General features: G+C 36.0%; 1 protein-coding gene across 5 annotated transcripts in view; it reads left to right on the top strand.

The window, feature by feature from the left end:
• The window catches only part of LOC101890249 (sodium/potassium-transporting ATPase subunit beta-2), an 85,815-nt gene that overhangs the window by 45,476 nt on the left and 24,480 nt on the right, over positions 1-15,859 (top strand). For all 5 annotated transcript variants that reach the window (XM_059130080.1, XM_059130075.1, XM_059130078.1 and 2 more), the window contains exon 3: positions 11,086-11,226. In XM_059130080.1, the coding sequence (XP_058986063.1) occupies positions 11,086-11,226 (141 nt within the window). The remainder of the gene's footprint in view (positions 1-11,085; positions 11,227-15,859) is intronic.

Here is a 15,859-nt window from a genome sequence, read left to right as displayed (position 1 = left end):
TAAAATCCGGATCTTGACTTTCTTGACATCTGACTGATGTGGAAGTGTTAGATGTGAAATGCTATAACGAGCGCCATCTATGCTTTAATGTAAGAATTATACTTTACCAGCATATTAATGGAAATTGAAAGATAGATTGAGTATAAATACTCAATACCCTTTAATGGACGAAGTACGGAACAAAAATCAAAGAAGTTACCCTGTATGGCAAAGAAAAAAAAACTGCAACCAAATTCAGACTGCTGTCATTTCAAAGCCACTCGTCCGACAGCTGTTAAAATTATTCCAGTGACAGCTCATTATATTGTTTACAAGCATACAAAAGCATTTTGGTGAGAATTTTGCAGAAAAAAAGTTATTAGCGATGGAATTCAAGGGTGATAGTGTGATTTCTTCATATTTGGCTGGAAAACCAAAGCCAGGTTAAAGCCATTGAAATTCCAAAAAGTGTAAGAACTTACACCGCAACAGAAAGAATATAGACTCAAAAGAGCTAAAGAGTTGCTTCGCTTGGCCGAAAGTGGTGAACTGCCAAATTTGGTTTTCTCCGATGAGAAAACATTCGTTGTCCAGCAGTTTGTAAACAAAAAAAATGGTCGTGGTAAGGAGGTAAGCTGAAAATTTGCACCTTCGGTTGGCCATCGGAACTCAAGCACCGGCCATGGTAATGGCGTGGGTCGGCATAACAGCCGATGGTCGCTCTCCGCGTGGCATCAGAATAAATGCCGAATATTATCGCGAAAATATTCTGGAGGATGTATTAAAGCCTTGAGCACGCAAACATTTTGCCCGCAGACCTTGGAAATTCCAACAGGACTCAGCACCATCGCACTCAGCACGTGCCACCCCAGAATGGTTACAAAATGAGGTTCGTCGCTACATTTCCAGCGCACAATGGCCACCAAAATCTCCGGATACCAATCCGTTGGACTATTGTGTCTGGAGTATTTTGGAAAACAAGGCTGGCACTAAAAAATACCAAAGTGTCGATCACCTCAAGCAAACGCTTCGCCGGAAATGGGCTAAAATACCGCAGAGCAACATTCGGGCAGCGTGTGACGCTTCCATTGGACGTTTGAAGGGCAAAATTCGTGCCAATTCGAACAAATCTAAACGTATTATAAAATTTTATGCTATTTCCGACATTTTTGCTTTCATTCCATAAAATTAAAAATTATGGCGTTTGACTTTGTTGCAGTTATTTTATCTCACCCGTATACACTATTTCAGCATAAGTTGTAACGAACGCCAGCTACACTTCAGTTTTAGAATTATGTATTAAAAATAGATACAGTACCGACATTAAAGTCAATACCGCTACGATATATCAAGATATACTCTAATTTTAAATCTATATATAATACTTGAACAGGTATAAAAAGATTTTTGAAAAGAACGCCATCTATGTGCCATCTATGCTTCAATTTTAGAATTCTCTATAAAAAAACGATACATTACAGACCTTAAAGTTACTTAAATTTTAAAACTATACTGGTGATCAGCGTAGTTTCTTTAAATTTCTCTCGAAAGTTTATAAATCTGGGTTTAAAAGATTTTTGCTTTTGCAAGGAACTCCATCTATACGTAAATTTTCGAATTTTTTTTTCATATTTAATAAGAGCTCTAAATAAACTCAAATTGTTTGATAATTCTGTAAAAGCCATGGTGAATTATGAAGGTAACCTCATGCAATACACTGTCAAAATTTATTTTTCTAAATCCATTGGGATATAATTGGTTAAATTGGGATAAATGGCTTTGTAATTCCACCAAATGCTATAGCGAACGCCATCTGGATATCAATTTAACATTTTCTTTTTAAAAAAAGCGCATAGTGCACATATTCCACTTACCTTGATCTACCCACAAGCATTTCGTTGCCATTATGCGAAAGTACAAGAAAAGGTATAATTTTAAAAGATTGTATCGATCCAAAGTAGCAACTGCGGTGTATTCGAAGATTGAGCGCCATCTATACTTTAATTTTAGAAATGTTATTCAAAGGCGGGTATAAATAATTCCAACTATTAAAAAAAATGTCAAATTATATTTTTTGTATTCCCAGGGGCTTAAGATTGAACTTTAAATCCATCTTTCAATATGAACAGAATTTCCTCGAACAAATTAAGTTGACTAAAGAAGAATGGCGAACAGGCACTCCACTGGTTTTCTGTTACGGACATTAATTTGCTAGATTTTTCCTGTGACTTTGCAAAGTGTCACATCCTCGACCCCCATAGCGCCTCATGGCCATTATAATGAACATTAAGGCGATTGATTTACGCTAAAGTTGTAGTTCCCAGCATGCCAAGCCATTAAATGGCACAAAAACACTTGGACACGTTCGCAGGATACACAGGAGCAATGTAATTTAACTAATGGTGGCAAAGGCAAAAAAAACACAAAATCTGCAAGTACTTAGAAATCCACAACGACCTCAAAACAACAATGGAGAAGAAACGAGAGAAAAAAACTCTTCAAGTTATGCCACAAAATGCAAAACAAAGAGTGAAGAAAAAGAATGTCAGGACTTTCAGGCACAAGATGTATGAAGACAAGGGAATGAAAATGGGATAACTTTAAATGTGGCATAGCAGCAGCCAGTGACAGGATTCTTAGCTTTATGCGAAACGAAGAAAGAGGATTTAAGAGGAAGAAAAAGGAGAAAATATATATCAGCTGTATATTTGCTATGAACTTTGACATTTACTAGATCTGCTGATGTACACTCACACACACACACTCAAGAAAGGTGCGGCAAAGAAGAATGGCAAAGATTTAGAAATTCGCAAAGAATTTCGGTGGTTCAAAAAAATCCTTTAACGAATTTTTAGCACATAAACCTCATAAAAAATAGGAATTTATTTCACCAAATGAAAATAAAAAGAAAATCAAGAAAGAAAATATTTTGTGGTCTGAAAATAGAAAAAAAAAGATTCCTCATATATATTTTTACTCCCTGTTGTAAATTTGAACGAAAGGAAAAAAATTGAGGACCTGCGCAGTGGCATTTTGTGGATATATATTGGAAATGTGAATCTCTTATATAAACTTACAAACGCGTGATACTTATACATACATACCCGAAAAAAAAAACGCTACACGAAACCACTGGCAACTGCCAGTGTGGTTGTAGGTCCTGTTTTTTTTTGATTGCCAGCCAGTCAGCTAGCCTGCCTTTTCGCTTTTATGGTGTGATGATTGTGTATGTATGTGGTTTTTCTCATATTGTTGTTGTTTTTGTTTGCTAGTTCCCCTTCTTGAAATTACGTCACATATTTAAGGATTTTTGTGGATATTGTTCTGTTGGTTGTAGGGATTTTTGGCTTCTCTACAAATAGTGCCCCCTAGTGTGAGTTTTTACTTTTTTTCTTGTAAATCAATTTTAACTTGTCATTGAACATCCTTGCCAAGTATTTGGCTACAAAATTTAGTCATATTGTCTAAAAAAAATTATTCAAATTCCAAATGTACTACAATTGTAGTGCATGCTACAATAACTGCCATCTATACTTCAAATTTAGAAGTATTCTTCAAAAAGCCATAACTTAAAGTATAGATGTCGTCTGTAATACATTATTCAGGAATTCTTGCAATTGTATTGCAGGGCTAATTTGTGTTAAAAACTATATCTTATCTAGGTTAAATATTAACGATAATGTTAAGTGACATAATCATAATGTATTACCAAAGACATAAAACTATAAAGATTGGACAAAATGGATATGGGCTTTACTTTTTCTATCAGGTAATAGATGGCAGGCCACATAACAGAAATGCATTGGAAATTTAAAAAAAATACGTTATTCCAATATCGCCGAAAAATGGCGGAAATACGTGGAAAAAATATCAGGTATGATAGGCATGGTCTCAAAAATCTATTCCAAAGCATTTCCTTGTACATTGAATCGATAAAATCAACAACAAACCTTAAAAGGCGTCAGCTCTGTTAAATTATAACATAATGCTATGTCACGATATCGTGACATAACATATTTTTCCACTACCAACGCCATCTATTGCAGAAAAGTAACAATGTATTGTCCCATCTTATTATATTATGTGTCTTTGGTATTACTAACGATATGTTACTAACGACATCTATACTTCAAATTAAGGTTTATTTCTTTAAAAGAATAGATCATGCAAAAGTTCAAAATAATACACTATTGTTGAAAAACATTCTAGAATTTATTGAAACTCAGATAGAATTAAGTATAAATTGTTTCTTTGAAATACTCATTTCAATTTCAATTTATTAAAGTAAATTTAAAATGCTGCGACACCTATCCGTCACCATTGTTGCTAATATGTCAGATATATAGTTTTGGAAATTCATACTAAAAGAGTATGGAACATGGTAGAGTTAAGATGTAAAGTTATTTCAAATAAGCATATCCATCTCTGCATTTTCTGTAATTTACCTTGTCGAATTTCGCCGAATAAAAAATAGGTTCCCATCTCTGATTTCTGTGTATACAATGGATTTATAAATATAAATTTTTACAAAGAGATGTTGTCAAATAAATAATTTTGAAAATGTTGTAAACATATGATTGCATGACTTTACCTTCTTAATTCTACCATGGTATGGAATTGGGATACAGAACTTTGTAATTCCAAACTATGCTATAACAAACGCCATCTGGACTTCAATTTGACATTTACTTATTGAAAAAGCTTATGATGCACATATTTCACCCGCCTCGATCTATCCACGAGCAATTTCGTCCTTTTGATGCAAAAGTACCAGAAAAAAAATACTTTTTTTCAAAAAATAAATCAATCGGAACTGAGATAAATTCATTGGTAATTCAGGTATAGGCTAAGACACAATGCCATCTATACTTTAAATTTAGAATAGTTAAAAAAAAACGGGTATATACTATTCTAGTAATTTTAACGAATGTTCGTTTCTTTCGGAATGTGTATACCGCGCTATTGATGCGAAAGTATAGGGAAAATAATAGTTTTTAAAAATTCAATCTATCGGAGCTGTGGTAAATATTATTGCAATTGCGGTATGTGCTAAAATGAACGCCATCTATATATAATTCCAGTTATTTAAACGAATGTCAAATTATGTTATTATATTTTTACAGTTTTAAGATGGAATATTTAGTCTCTTCCCGAATTTCAAAAATGTAAAAGTTTTTACTGCGATAATCGATTTCGCCTTTATGATATCGGAAAAAAATTGCAAAAATAATATTTCTGGAACAGAGCATTAAATCCATCTGTTGATATAGACGGAATTTCTTCAAACAAATTCCAAACTCCATTTTTTTTCTATTCATTGAAATTATTAGCGCATCGAATACATTGAGACTTAAAAATCTCAATCGCAGGCTTGAAAGTAATTCAAAAAAAAAACAAATGCGGCATGATGTGATTCAACAGACGCCATCTATACTTTATATTAAGTATTATTTTTCAAATGATTTTTATCCCGAGTACTGGATTTATGACTATAGGCGAGAGTACATAAAAGGCTTTGCTGACTGGCTTAAGTCTTCGGCTGGCTTCTTCGTAGATGAAGAAAGGAGTTGTAGGTTGACTTAGTTCGATTTTGACTTACTTTACATAATATTCTTTAAACTCACTGATTCTAGATTTAATTTGATTGAATAAATCGTTGCATGTGAACAACCCAAAAATGATCACCTGGTTTTTCATAATTCAAGTTCACTTCTTCGTGTAGCCCCCGTTTAAAGGTCATCATTTAAACGCTATTTTCGGAAAGTTTTGCAATTTTTCAAGTTCCTTCCAAAGGTATTAAAAATTTGGCCCGACCGAACATATCTGCTTTCTTACTTGTTACCGCAGGGTGAGATAAAGAAAACTGCAACTAAGTCAAACGCCATAATTTTTACATTTTTTTAAATTTAATCGAATGAAAGCAAAAAATGTCGGAAATAGCATCAAATTTTAGAATAAGTTTAGATTTGTTCGAATTGGTTACCTTTGGCACGAATTATGGCCTTCAAATGGCCAATGAAACCGTCACACGCTGCCCGAATGTTGCTCTGTGGTATTTTGGCCCATTTTCGGCGAAGCGCTTGCTTGAGGTGATCGACACTTTGGTATTTTTTAGTGCCAACCTTGCTTTCAAAAATACTCCAGACACAATAGCCCAACTGATTGGTATCCGGAGATTTTGGTGAACATTGTGCGCTGGAAATGAAGCGAGGAACCTCATTTTGTAACTATTCTTGGGTGGCGCGTGCTGAGTGCGATGGTGCTGAGTCCTGTTGCTGGAATGTTCAAGGTCTGCGGCCAAAATGCTTGCATGCCCAAGGCTTCAATACACCCTCCAGAATAATTTTTGCGATAATATTCGGCATTTATTCCGATCGACCGTGGCGATTAATATGAGCGGAGAGCGACCATCGGCTGTTATGGCGGCCCACACCATCACCATGGCCGACGCTTGAGTTCTGGTGGCCAACCGAAGGTGCACATTTTCAGTTGACCTCTTTGGCAAGTAAACACGATCATTTTTTTTTTTTGTTTACAAACAGCTGGACAACGAATGTTTTATCATCGGAGAAAACCAAATTTGGCAGTTCATCACTTTCGGCCAAGCTAGGCAACTCTTTAGCTCTTTTGAGTCTATTTTCTTTCAGTTGCGGTATAAGTTCCTTCACTTTTTGGAATTTCAATGACTTTATCCCGAGCTCATTTTTCAATATTTGGAGAAAACCAAATTCGGCAGTTCACCCCTTTCGGCAGTTCTCCAAGCGAAGCAACTCTTAAGCTATTTTGAGTCTATTTTCTTTCTGATGCTGTGTAAGTTCTTGGACTTTTTGGAATGGGAAAACAAAATTCGGCAGTTCTCCAAGCGAAGTAACTCTTTAGCCCTTTTGAGTCTGTTTTCTTTCTGTTGCGGTGTTAGTTCTTGCACTTTTTAGAATTTCAATGGCTTTACCCCGAGCTCATTTTTCAATATTTGCCGACTGGCATATTACGATATGTTCAGCTCACGAGCCATTTTTCGGTCACTGCCACGCAGGGTTTCGATCAAGTCGCTTCTTTACTTTCCGAACCACTTCTGTTGATATTACTGTTCTTCTTCCGTCCACTTCCTTGACGTCGGGCTACGCTACCAGTATCACGGCAACGAGCGATGGTACGAGACACAAAAGATTTATTCACATTTAAATGCTGGAGTGCTCTAACGATGGCCACTTGTGGTTTTCCAGCCAAATATAAAGAAATCACACTATCACGCTTGAATTCCATCACGAATAATTATTTTTCAGGAAAATTCTCACCAAAATGCTTTTGTACGCTTGTAAACAATATAATGAGCTGTCACTGGAATAATTTTAAAAGCTGTCGGACGAGTGGCTTAGAAATGACAGCAGTCTGAAGTTGGTTGGAGTTTTTTCATCTCGCAAAGTACAGGGCGATTTTTTTTATCATATCAAAAAAAAAACAACTAGTAAATTCTTGCAGATTCTGGAACAGAGCATATGTTTAAAATTTTTCTCTGCCTTTGACAACATCTCTCAATGTCAAAATATAAATTCATAAATATATTTTATATCAGATCAGAAATGGGAACCTGTTTCCTATTTTGCTTGCTTTGACAAGGTCATTTACAGGAACATGTAGAGCTAGATATAAATATTTGAAATGAGGTTAGCTTAAATTAATTATGCCATGTAAACACCACAATACTACAATGTTCCAATTATAGTCCTTCAAGAAGCAGTCGAAAAACGCTGTTATATTGGCCATATGGCCTTTCAAGAAGGTATCCTATTGAATTCAAGCTTCTGCCCTTAATGATGATGATACTATTCCCCCCATATTTACTACTCTTTTCTACTGTCCTGTAAAATAATCCTAATTAGTTTTTAATTAATTAATAATTGTGCCCTAATATCCTAACCCTACTCGGCAGCGGGCAAAACAATATTTGCCTAGCAAAGTGATTGTTAATCAGACCTTTTTCCATTCCGTCGACCTCCTTCTCCTCCTCCACCTCCTCAAACATGAACAACAAAATAAGGACATTTTTAGATTTAATGACTAAATGGCTAGGCAAACACATGCACGCACACATACACACACTCACACATCAAACAATAAGGGCACAAACACACACACACACATAGACGAAAAGACAATTTCCTGCACGAAATGACCTTTCAATCACTCTTAATTACATTGACATACAAAGATATGTAAAATATATACATACATGGATATATATATACGGGCAACATACATTTACATGGATTAATATTGACATAGATATGAATGTGCGAGGAGACCCATATACACATCTATATCTGTAAATTGAAATGTAAAAAAGTATTCGTAGCCAAAAAAAAAGGAAAAAAAAAAACATGACAGTCGAAAAACGTCAATATATGTCCAAAGTGACAAGGGTTCTTTCTAGGCACAAGGCAATAAAATGATATAAGAAAAAATGCCATATATGTAGGGAACAAACATGTTTCTTGAAGAGAAGAGGGGGCGAAAGGGGAGTATGTCAAATCAAATTCCAAAATTTATTTGCTTTCATTTTTGTTTGCAAAGGCATTAATCACCAAAAATGTATGACGCCATCCTTTTTTTTGGCAGTAATGAGGGTACTTTCGACAAGTAATTTTTAGGAGCCTAACTATGGAGAAATTTGAACCTATGCAGACTGTGTTGTAAAACTTCTGAGGGGAAGGAATCCAAATTTAATGTGCAGAAGGGCCCCATCGATCCTGAAGGTAGCTTACAACTGGGTCAGACCAAGAGGAGATAATGTAGAGCCGAAAAAACAGAACAATATATTTTTATCAGGAACACTAAAATCGGGAACCGAGACGAACCAGTTTTCTGAATAGTATCTCCGGTAAATTCCAATATCTGAAAGTTATTCTGAATAAAAAACTTAACTTGAAAAACTACATTAACGAAAGAGCAAACTAGGCTCACAGCTACTGGTCAATCTGTAATTGGACAGAAGGTTTAAAATGGGGACTAAATGCAAAAAATACTCATTGATTGTAAAGAAGTGTAAGCAGACCTATCCTAACCCACTTCAGTACCAGAAAAGAAATCTGTTGCACTATGTGAATAATATAGTCGAGACCTCCACGTTTCTAGCCCTACTAGTCCTTCAAAATTTGAATATCCAGGACTAGTCCTTCAAATGGTAATCTTACCGGGAACCTTTTTTAAATGAAACGGTTAGTCCTGCTAAATCTCTAAGATTAATCGTTAAAAATTCTCAGTTATGGCAAAACAACTTTTCGAACAACCATGCAATCGTTGGGCGCCATTTTTCTTCGTTTTTCTTTCTGTTAAATTCTGTCATCAAACTCTCAAAACTTTGTTCAAAAGTCCAAGCTAATGGCTTTGATGGTCCTCCAAAAAAATGTAAAGCCCTCGCTTATGGCTTTTTAAGTCCTTAGAAAAATCCTTTTTAAAGATCCTCGCTTATGGCTTTAATGGTCCTGGCATTGATGTTCCTTCCAAAAAATATTTTCAAAAAAAATGTTTTTAACGATTCCCGCTCATGGCTTTAATGGTTCTGGGTTTGATGCTTCTTCCGAAAAAACTTTACCAATATCCATACAAGTGTTGGACGACATTTTTCTTGGTATTTCATTCTGTTAAATTCTGTCATTAAATTCTCGAAATTCTATTTAAAAATCCAAGCTTATTTCTCCGAAAAATAGGTTAAAGCTCCTCGTTTATGGAATTTTGAGTCTTTGGAAAAATCGTTTTAGAGATCCTGGCTTTTGGCGTTAATGGTCCAGGATATGATGGCTTTGATACTCCTTCCAAAAAATCTTTTCGGAAAATCTTTTTAAAGATCCTCTCTCATAGCTTTAATGGTCCTGGCTTTGATACTCCTTCCAAAAAATCTTTGCGAAAAACCATGTAATCGTTTGGGCGCCATTCTTCTTGGTATTTCTTTCTGTTAAAATTTGTCATCAAACTCTCAAAATTCTATTTGAACATCCAAGTTTAAGGCTTTGATGGTCCTTCAAAAAAGATTTAAAGCTCCTCCCTTATAGCTTTTTGAGTCCTTAGAAAAGCCCTTTTAAATATCCTCCCTTATGTCTTCAATGGTCCAGGCGTTGATGGTTTTGATGCTCCTTCCAAATTTTTTTTAGAAAAAATCTTTTTAAAGGTTCTTGTTTATGGCTTTAATGGTCCTGACTTCGATGCTCCTTTCAAAAATTTTTTTTCGACAATTCATGTAATCGTTGGGCGCCATTTTTTGTTGATATTTCATTCTGTTAAAGTTTGTCATCAAACTCTCAAAAATCTATTTAAAAATCCAAATTTAAGGCTTTAATGGTCCGCCAAAAAAATGTTATGGTATTATGAGTCCTTAAAGAAATCTTTTTAAAGATTCTCGCTTATGATTTTAATTGACCTTCAAAAAATCTATTTAAAAACCCACGGTTGTGTCTCACCGTTGGGCGCCATTTTTCTTGGTATTTCATTTCGGTTAAATCCCGTTCTCAAACTCTTTCCCATTGTAATTATAATTCGATTTACCTCAATATTGGTATTGGCAATAAAACCAATTTAAATTGGTACGCCACGATTTTCCGCAATACCCTAACCACATGAAGCCGCATTCAAATGCTTAAAATCGCATTAAAAAATAATCTACGATGTTCTAAGCAAAACGGAACAGAAAACAGAGAAGGCTAATGGCAGAGGATACAGCGAAAAGGAAATAAGCAACATTTTCCCCATTCAAATTCCAAGCACCTTTCCAACTACCATCCTCCGCCATAGCGGACGGAAGGTTGTTCAAAAGACATAAAGTAAAATGTTAATTAAATTGCTAAATAAACTTAATAAGAGGAGGAGGAGGAGAAGAGTGGAAATGTGTTTAAATAACGTGTGTACACCACCCCTTCCAGTTTAAATCTACTATCATGTTAATGTTATGATATTTAATTAATTCAGCAACATTCAGCATTTTATTTAGTTTTTTTTTTTAAGATATTAGCATCAGCAAAAAAAAATAAATTATGATAATTTGTATTTAAATAGTAAAATATGTGAATGTTGTATTAATTATCTCATTTTCTTTCTCTTTCTTTTTTTTTGCAGCGAAAATTCTGATATTCTATGTTATATTCTATGTGGCATTAACTGGATTCTTTGCTGCCATGTTAGCTGTATTTTATCAAACTTTGGAAGTAGACAAACCCAAATGGACACTGGATAATGGTTTAATCGGATCAAATCCTGGTAAGTGTGGAAAGGTAGTTGTAGTAATATTGTGTATGTTCTATACATTGGGCGCCATTTTCCTTGGTCCTTTGTAATTAATAAATATTAATTAAATTCAGACACACCTTCGATTCCCTACCAAGAAATCCCATAATCATTGGCATACAGACTAGATTTGCCATTGTTGAACTTTGAAAGTGATTCCTACAATTTGCATATTGGGCGCCACAAAGAAGCAGTGTTAAGTCATTTAAGAAAGCTGTGGCAAATTTATATTTTAACAAGTAAAAAACATTAAAAACATTCGGCCGGGCCAAACTTTTAACACTCTCCACCTTAGGGTAAAAGAAACATTAGAAGAAATGTGACAAAAACCATTAAAATACCGAATATCGGGAGGTACCGTTATATGGGGGCTATACCAAATCATGGACCCATACATGCAATGTTTCGCCACCGGAGCTGGAAACCATTATGACACACAAATACCAATTTTTACACAAATCCGTGAATAAATGTGGCAAAAAAACTAAAATACCGAATATCGGGAGGTACCTTTATATGGGGGCTATACCACAACGTGGACCTATACATACAATGTTTTGCCACACGCTCAGGGACCCGTTATGACCTACCAATACCAATTTTCAGACAAATCCGTGAAAAAATGTGGCATAAATCATCAAAATACCGAATATCCGGAGGTACCGTTATATGGGGACTATACCAGAACGTGGACCGATATATCTCATTTTCAATAGCAACCATGCTAGACACAATGCAAATAGCTCTGCTAAATTTTGGCGCTCTACGTCAGATAATGTGAGTTGTATCGTGATTTTAACAGACAGACAGACGGACAGACAGAAAGACGGACGGACGGACATCATTAAATCGACTTAGAATTTTATGCTGATTATGAATATATATACTTTATTGGGTCTAAGACGAATATTGAAGGATGTTACAAACGGAATGACAAAGTTAATATACCCTCCTTTCCAAGGTGGAGGGTATAAAAAGATATGGTGTCCTTTCAAAAACAAAAATTAAGATTTCCTGATAGTTCTACAAGTTTGGAAAAATTTTGTTCGGCTCGACAGAAATTTCAATATTTTTTTACAGAAATTCCAAGAATCTAGTACTTCTGCATTTTTTTTTTTTTTTAACTGGAACAGACCAGAAGTCAGAATTTGCTCCGACAAAACTCCGGCTACAATATATTTTGCAGCTTTTTTAACATTCTTCCAATATTTTGCACGTTGGGCGCCAAATATAAGAAATCCATGGTAATTGTAGCAAGATGATTAGAATTGATATTCTGCTCCACAGAAATGTCAATAATTTCCAACATGACAGAAACAATGCCCCCCAACAGTCTTCATCAAAGAATATGTGCCGGCAATAATTCCTTCTTTGGACATTTTTATATTCTTTCAATAATTTACATGTTGGGCGCCAAAAAGTAGCAGTGTTAAGTAGTTTTAGCAAGCTGTGACAACTTGATATATTAAGGAGATATGGTCTTCTGATTGTGCTACATGGTTGGAAAAGATGTGGTTCTGCTCGACAGAAATTTTAAAAATGCTTCTTACCATTGTTTCCGTTTGTTAATCTGAGAAGAGAAACCCTACCGCTCCGTTCGGGTGTCATTACAAATCTAATTTTAATCATAAATATTTTTACTTAAGAACTACTTAAACTTATCCTTACCTAACCTAATCACAACCATACAATACTTCTTATCTATTTACACATGGAATAGAATAGAATCTATTGACACAACATTGCATTGATGCTCGTCCCTTCATTCAGGAGGGTATGTGACTGTGCATAACGATAGATGTCTGTGTGTAATGGTCGTCTATCCTATGCGCCAGCGCAAAAGACACATGCGGGCTTTGTGGCGGCTGGGAAAATTTTAGAATATTGATTTTTATTTTTCGAATTTTGCAGAGCCTTAACCGCACAAAAATTATGTGCAAAGTATTCCGCATGAAAATTACCGTAGTCAACAATGAATTTGCTTCGACAGTAATAACTTTTTCAGACTTTTAAATATTCTCTTAAAACTATACACGTTGGGCGCCAGAAAGAAAAAAAGAATTCAACAGATATGTAAACATGTCACCGGAACTACTCACATACATATGGTGTCACTTTTGAAACCTAAATTGAAAGTTTGGACGTTTTAAAAATTCGTTATAAACTTTAGTTTTGCTCGCAGAGACTTGTTCACTGATACCACTGGAACTGGAACTAGGTCTTGGAAAATGCTGGCAATAATTTCTTTTTTAAACTTCGTAATTTTCTTTCAAAATATTGCTCATTGGGAGCCACAACGGTCTTCTATACCCTCAGCCATATGGCTAAATTTTGATCATTTGATACGGCCAAAACGTGCCTCATCGAAATAACGGCTTTATACCGTAGGTCTCACTCAAATCCGTTTCAGGACATTTGAAGTTGATCTAGCGATGTCCGGAATTTTGACCCATTCCCGGTGAAGTGTTTGCTTTAGGTGATCGAAACTTTGGTATTTTTTAGTGCCAACCTTGCTTTCCAAAATACTCCAGACACAATAGTCCAACGGATTGGTATCCGGAGATTTTGGTGGCCTTTGTGCGCTGGAAATGAAGCGAAGAACCTCATTTTGTAACCATTTTGGGTGGCGCGTGCTGAGTTCAATGGTGCTGAGTCCTGTTGCTGGAATGTCCTAGGTCTGCGGCCAAAATGTTTGCGTGCCCTCCTGAATATTTCGCGCGATAATAATCGGCATTTATTCTGATGCCATCGTCGATTAATACGAGCGGAGAGCGACCATCGGCTGTTATGTCGGCGCCACACCATTACCATGGCCGGCGCATGAGTTCTGCTGCACATTTTCAGCTGACCATTTTGTTTGTTTACAAACTGCTGAACGACGAATGTTTTCTAATCGGAGAAAATCATATTCGGCAGTCCACCACTTTCGGCCAAGCGAAGCAACTCTTTTTCTCTTTTGAGTCTATTTTCTTTCTGTTGCGATGTAAGTTCTTGCACTTTTTGGAATTTCGAAGACTTTACCCCGAGCTCAGTTTTCAATATTTGCCAACTGGCGAATATTGCGATATGTTCAGCTCACGAGCCATTTTTTTGGCCACTGCGACGCGGATTTCGATCAAGTCCCTTTTGTACTTTTCAAACCATTTCTGCTGATGTTGCTGTTTTCTTCCGTCCACTTCCTTGACGTCGAGCTACGCTACCCGTGTCACGGTAACGAGCGATGGTACGAACCACAAAACATTAATTCACATTTAAATGCTGGAGTGCTCTAACGTTAGCCACTTGTGGTTTTCCAGCCAAATATAAAGAAACCACACTATCCCGCTGGAATTCCATCACGAATAACTTCTTTTTTCTGGAAAATTCTCACCAAAATTTCCCCGTACTCTTGTAAACAATATAATGAGCTCTCACTGAAATAATTTTAACAGCTCTTCCGACGCGTGGCTTAGAAATGACAGCAGTCTGAAGTTGCACCTCACCCTGTATAAGAATAATTGTGTTGCTGCGATTAGGTTAAGTTAAGGTGGGAATGCATAAAACGCTTATCTGGATGGCTTAAGTCATCGGCTTGCTTCTTTGGAAATTAACAAAGTAACCTAGGGCCAAAATCGAACTAAGTCAACCTAAAGCTCCTTTGTTTATCTACGAAGAAGCCAGCCGATGACTTAACTTATTTCCACCCTTAGATTAGTTTTTGTAGCACCTAAGAAAAATATTTTTTGCAATAAAATCAGAATTAATTCTACAGGCAAACAATTCGGTTGTGTTTTCTCTTTTCACTTAAATTTGGTCCTTCGAGCCGGATAGAGAATTGAATCTACACTCAAACGAAATGTTTGCATTCTTTTCTCACTTTCTACATTGCTCCAGTCGATCCGGTTATAGAATTAAACTGACGAACGAATCAACAAGTTGTATGGATTCTCCCGCTAACACAACTTGTAGTCACCAATTGATCCGACTTCAGGTGGTACTTATCGCGTATTAGCTTGGTTTTCACTTTCTACATTGCTCCAGCCGAGCCGGTTATAGAATTAAACTGACGAACGAATCAACAAGTTGTATGGATTCTCCCGCTAACACAACTTGTAGCCGCCAGTTGATCCAACTTCAGGTGGTACTTAACGCGTATTAGCTTGGTTTTCACCATTTACTCTTCGACCCTTTTTAGCTGACCCCTTCTTTACTCTTTCAACAATATCTGTTACATCATTTAGTGTTCGATTTACGATGTCAATGTCGTCGGCCTTTGAATGTTTATAAATAAGTCCGATATTGAAGAGTTAAGCCTTTTTCCGGATTGTAGCTAGTCATTCATCCAACAAGGTGAACCTAGAGACGATCCACAGTCAGACTCATATTTTATTTCTTGGCAGCTATTATACGTTACTTACCCTTAGGTGTTGTTGTGACGTCTTTCCCAGTCCATCGTCACACTTCAATAAAAAATTCCAGATCCTCCATTTTAAAGTTGGCGATCGTTAAAAAAGAACAGTTTTTCGGAATCTGCAATATTTGGTGCTGCATTATTAACATATTAATAGTTCTTAACAGGCATACCATTAACTCAAATCATTGTCCTTCATTATTTGTTCCTAACCAA

This window comes from Musca domestica, unplaced genomic scaffold, assembly GCF_030504385.1.
Source record: "Musca domestica strain aabys unplaced genomic scaffold, Musca_domestica.polishedcontigs.V.1.1 7, whole genome shotgun sequence".
Classification (NCBI taxonomy): domain Eukaryota; kingdom Metazoa; phylum Arthropoda; class Insecta; order Diptera; family Muscidae; genus Musca; species Musca domestica.
Note: the sequence above shows the minus strand (reverse complement) of the source record. Positions and strands in the feature narration are given on the sequence as shown.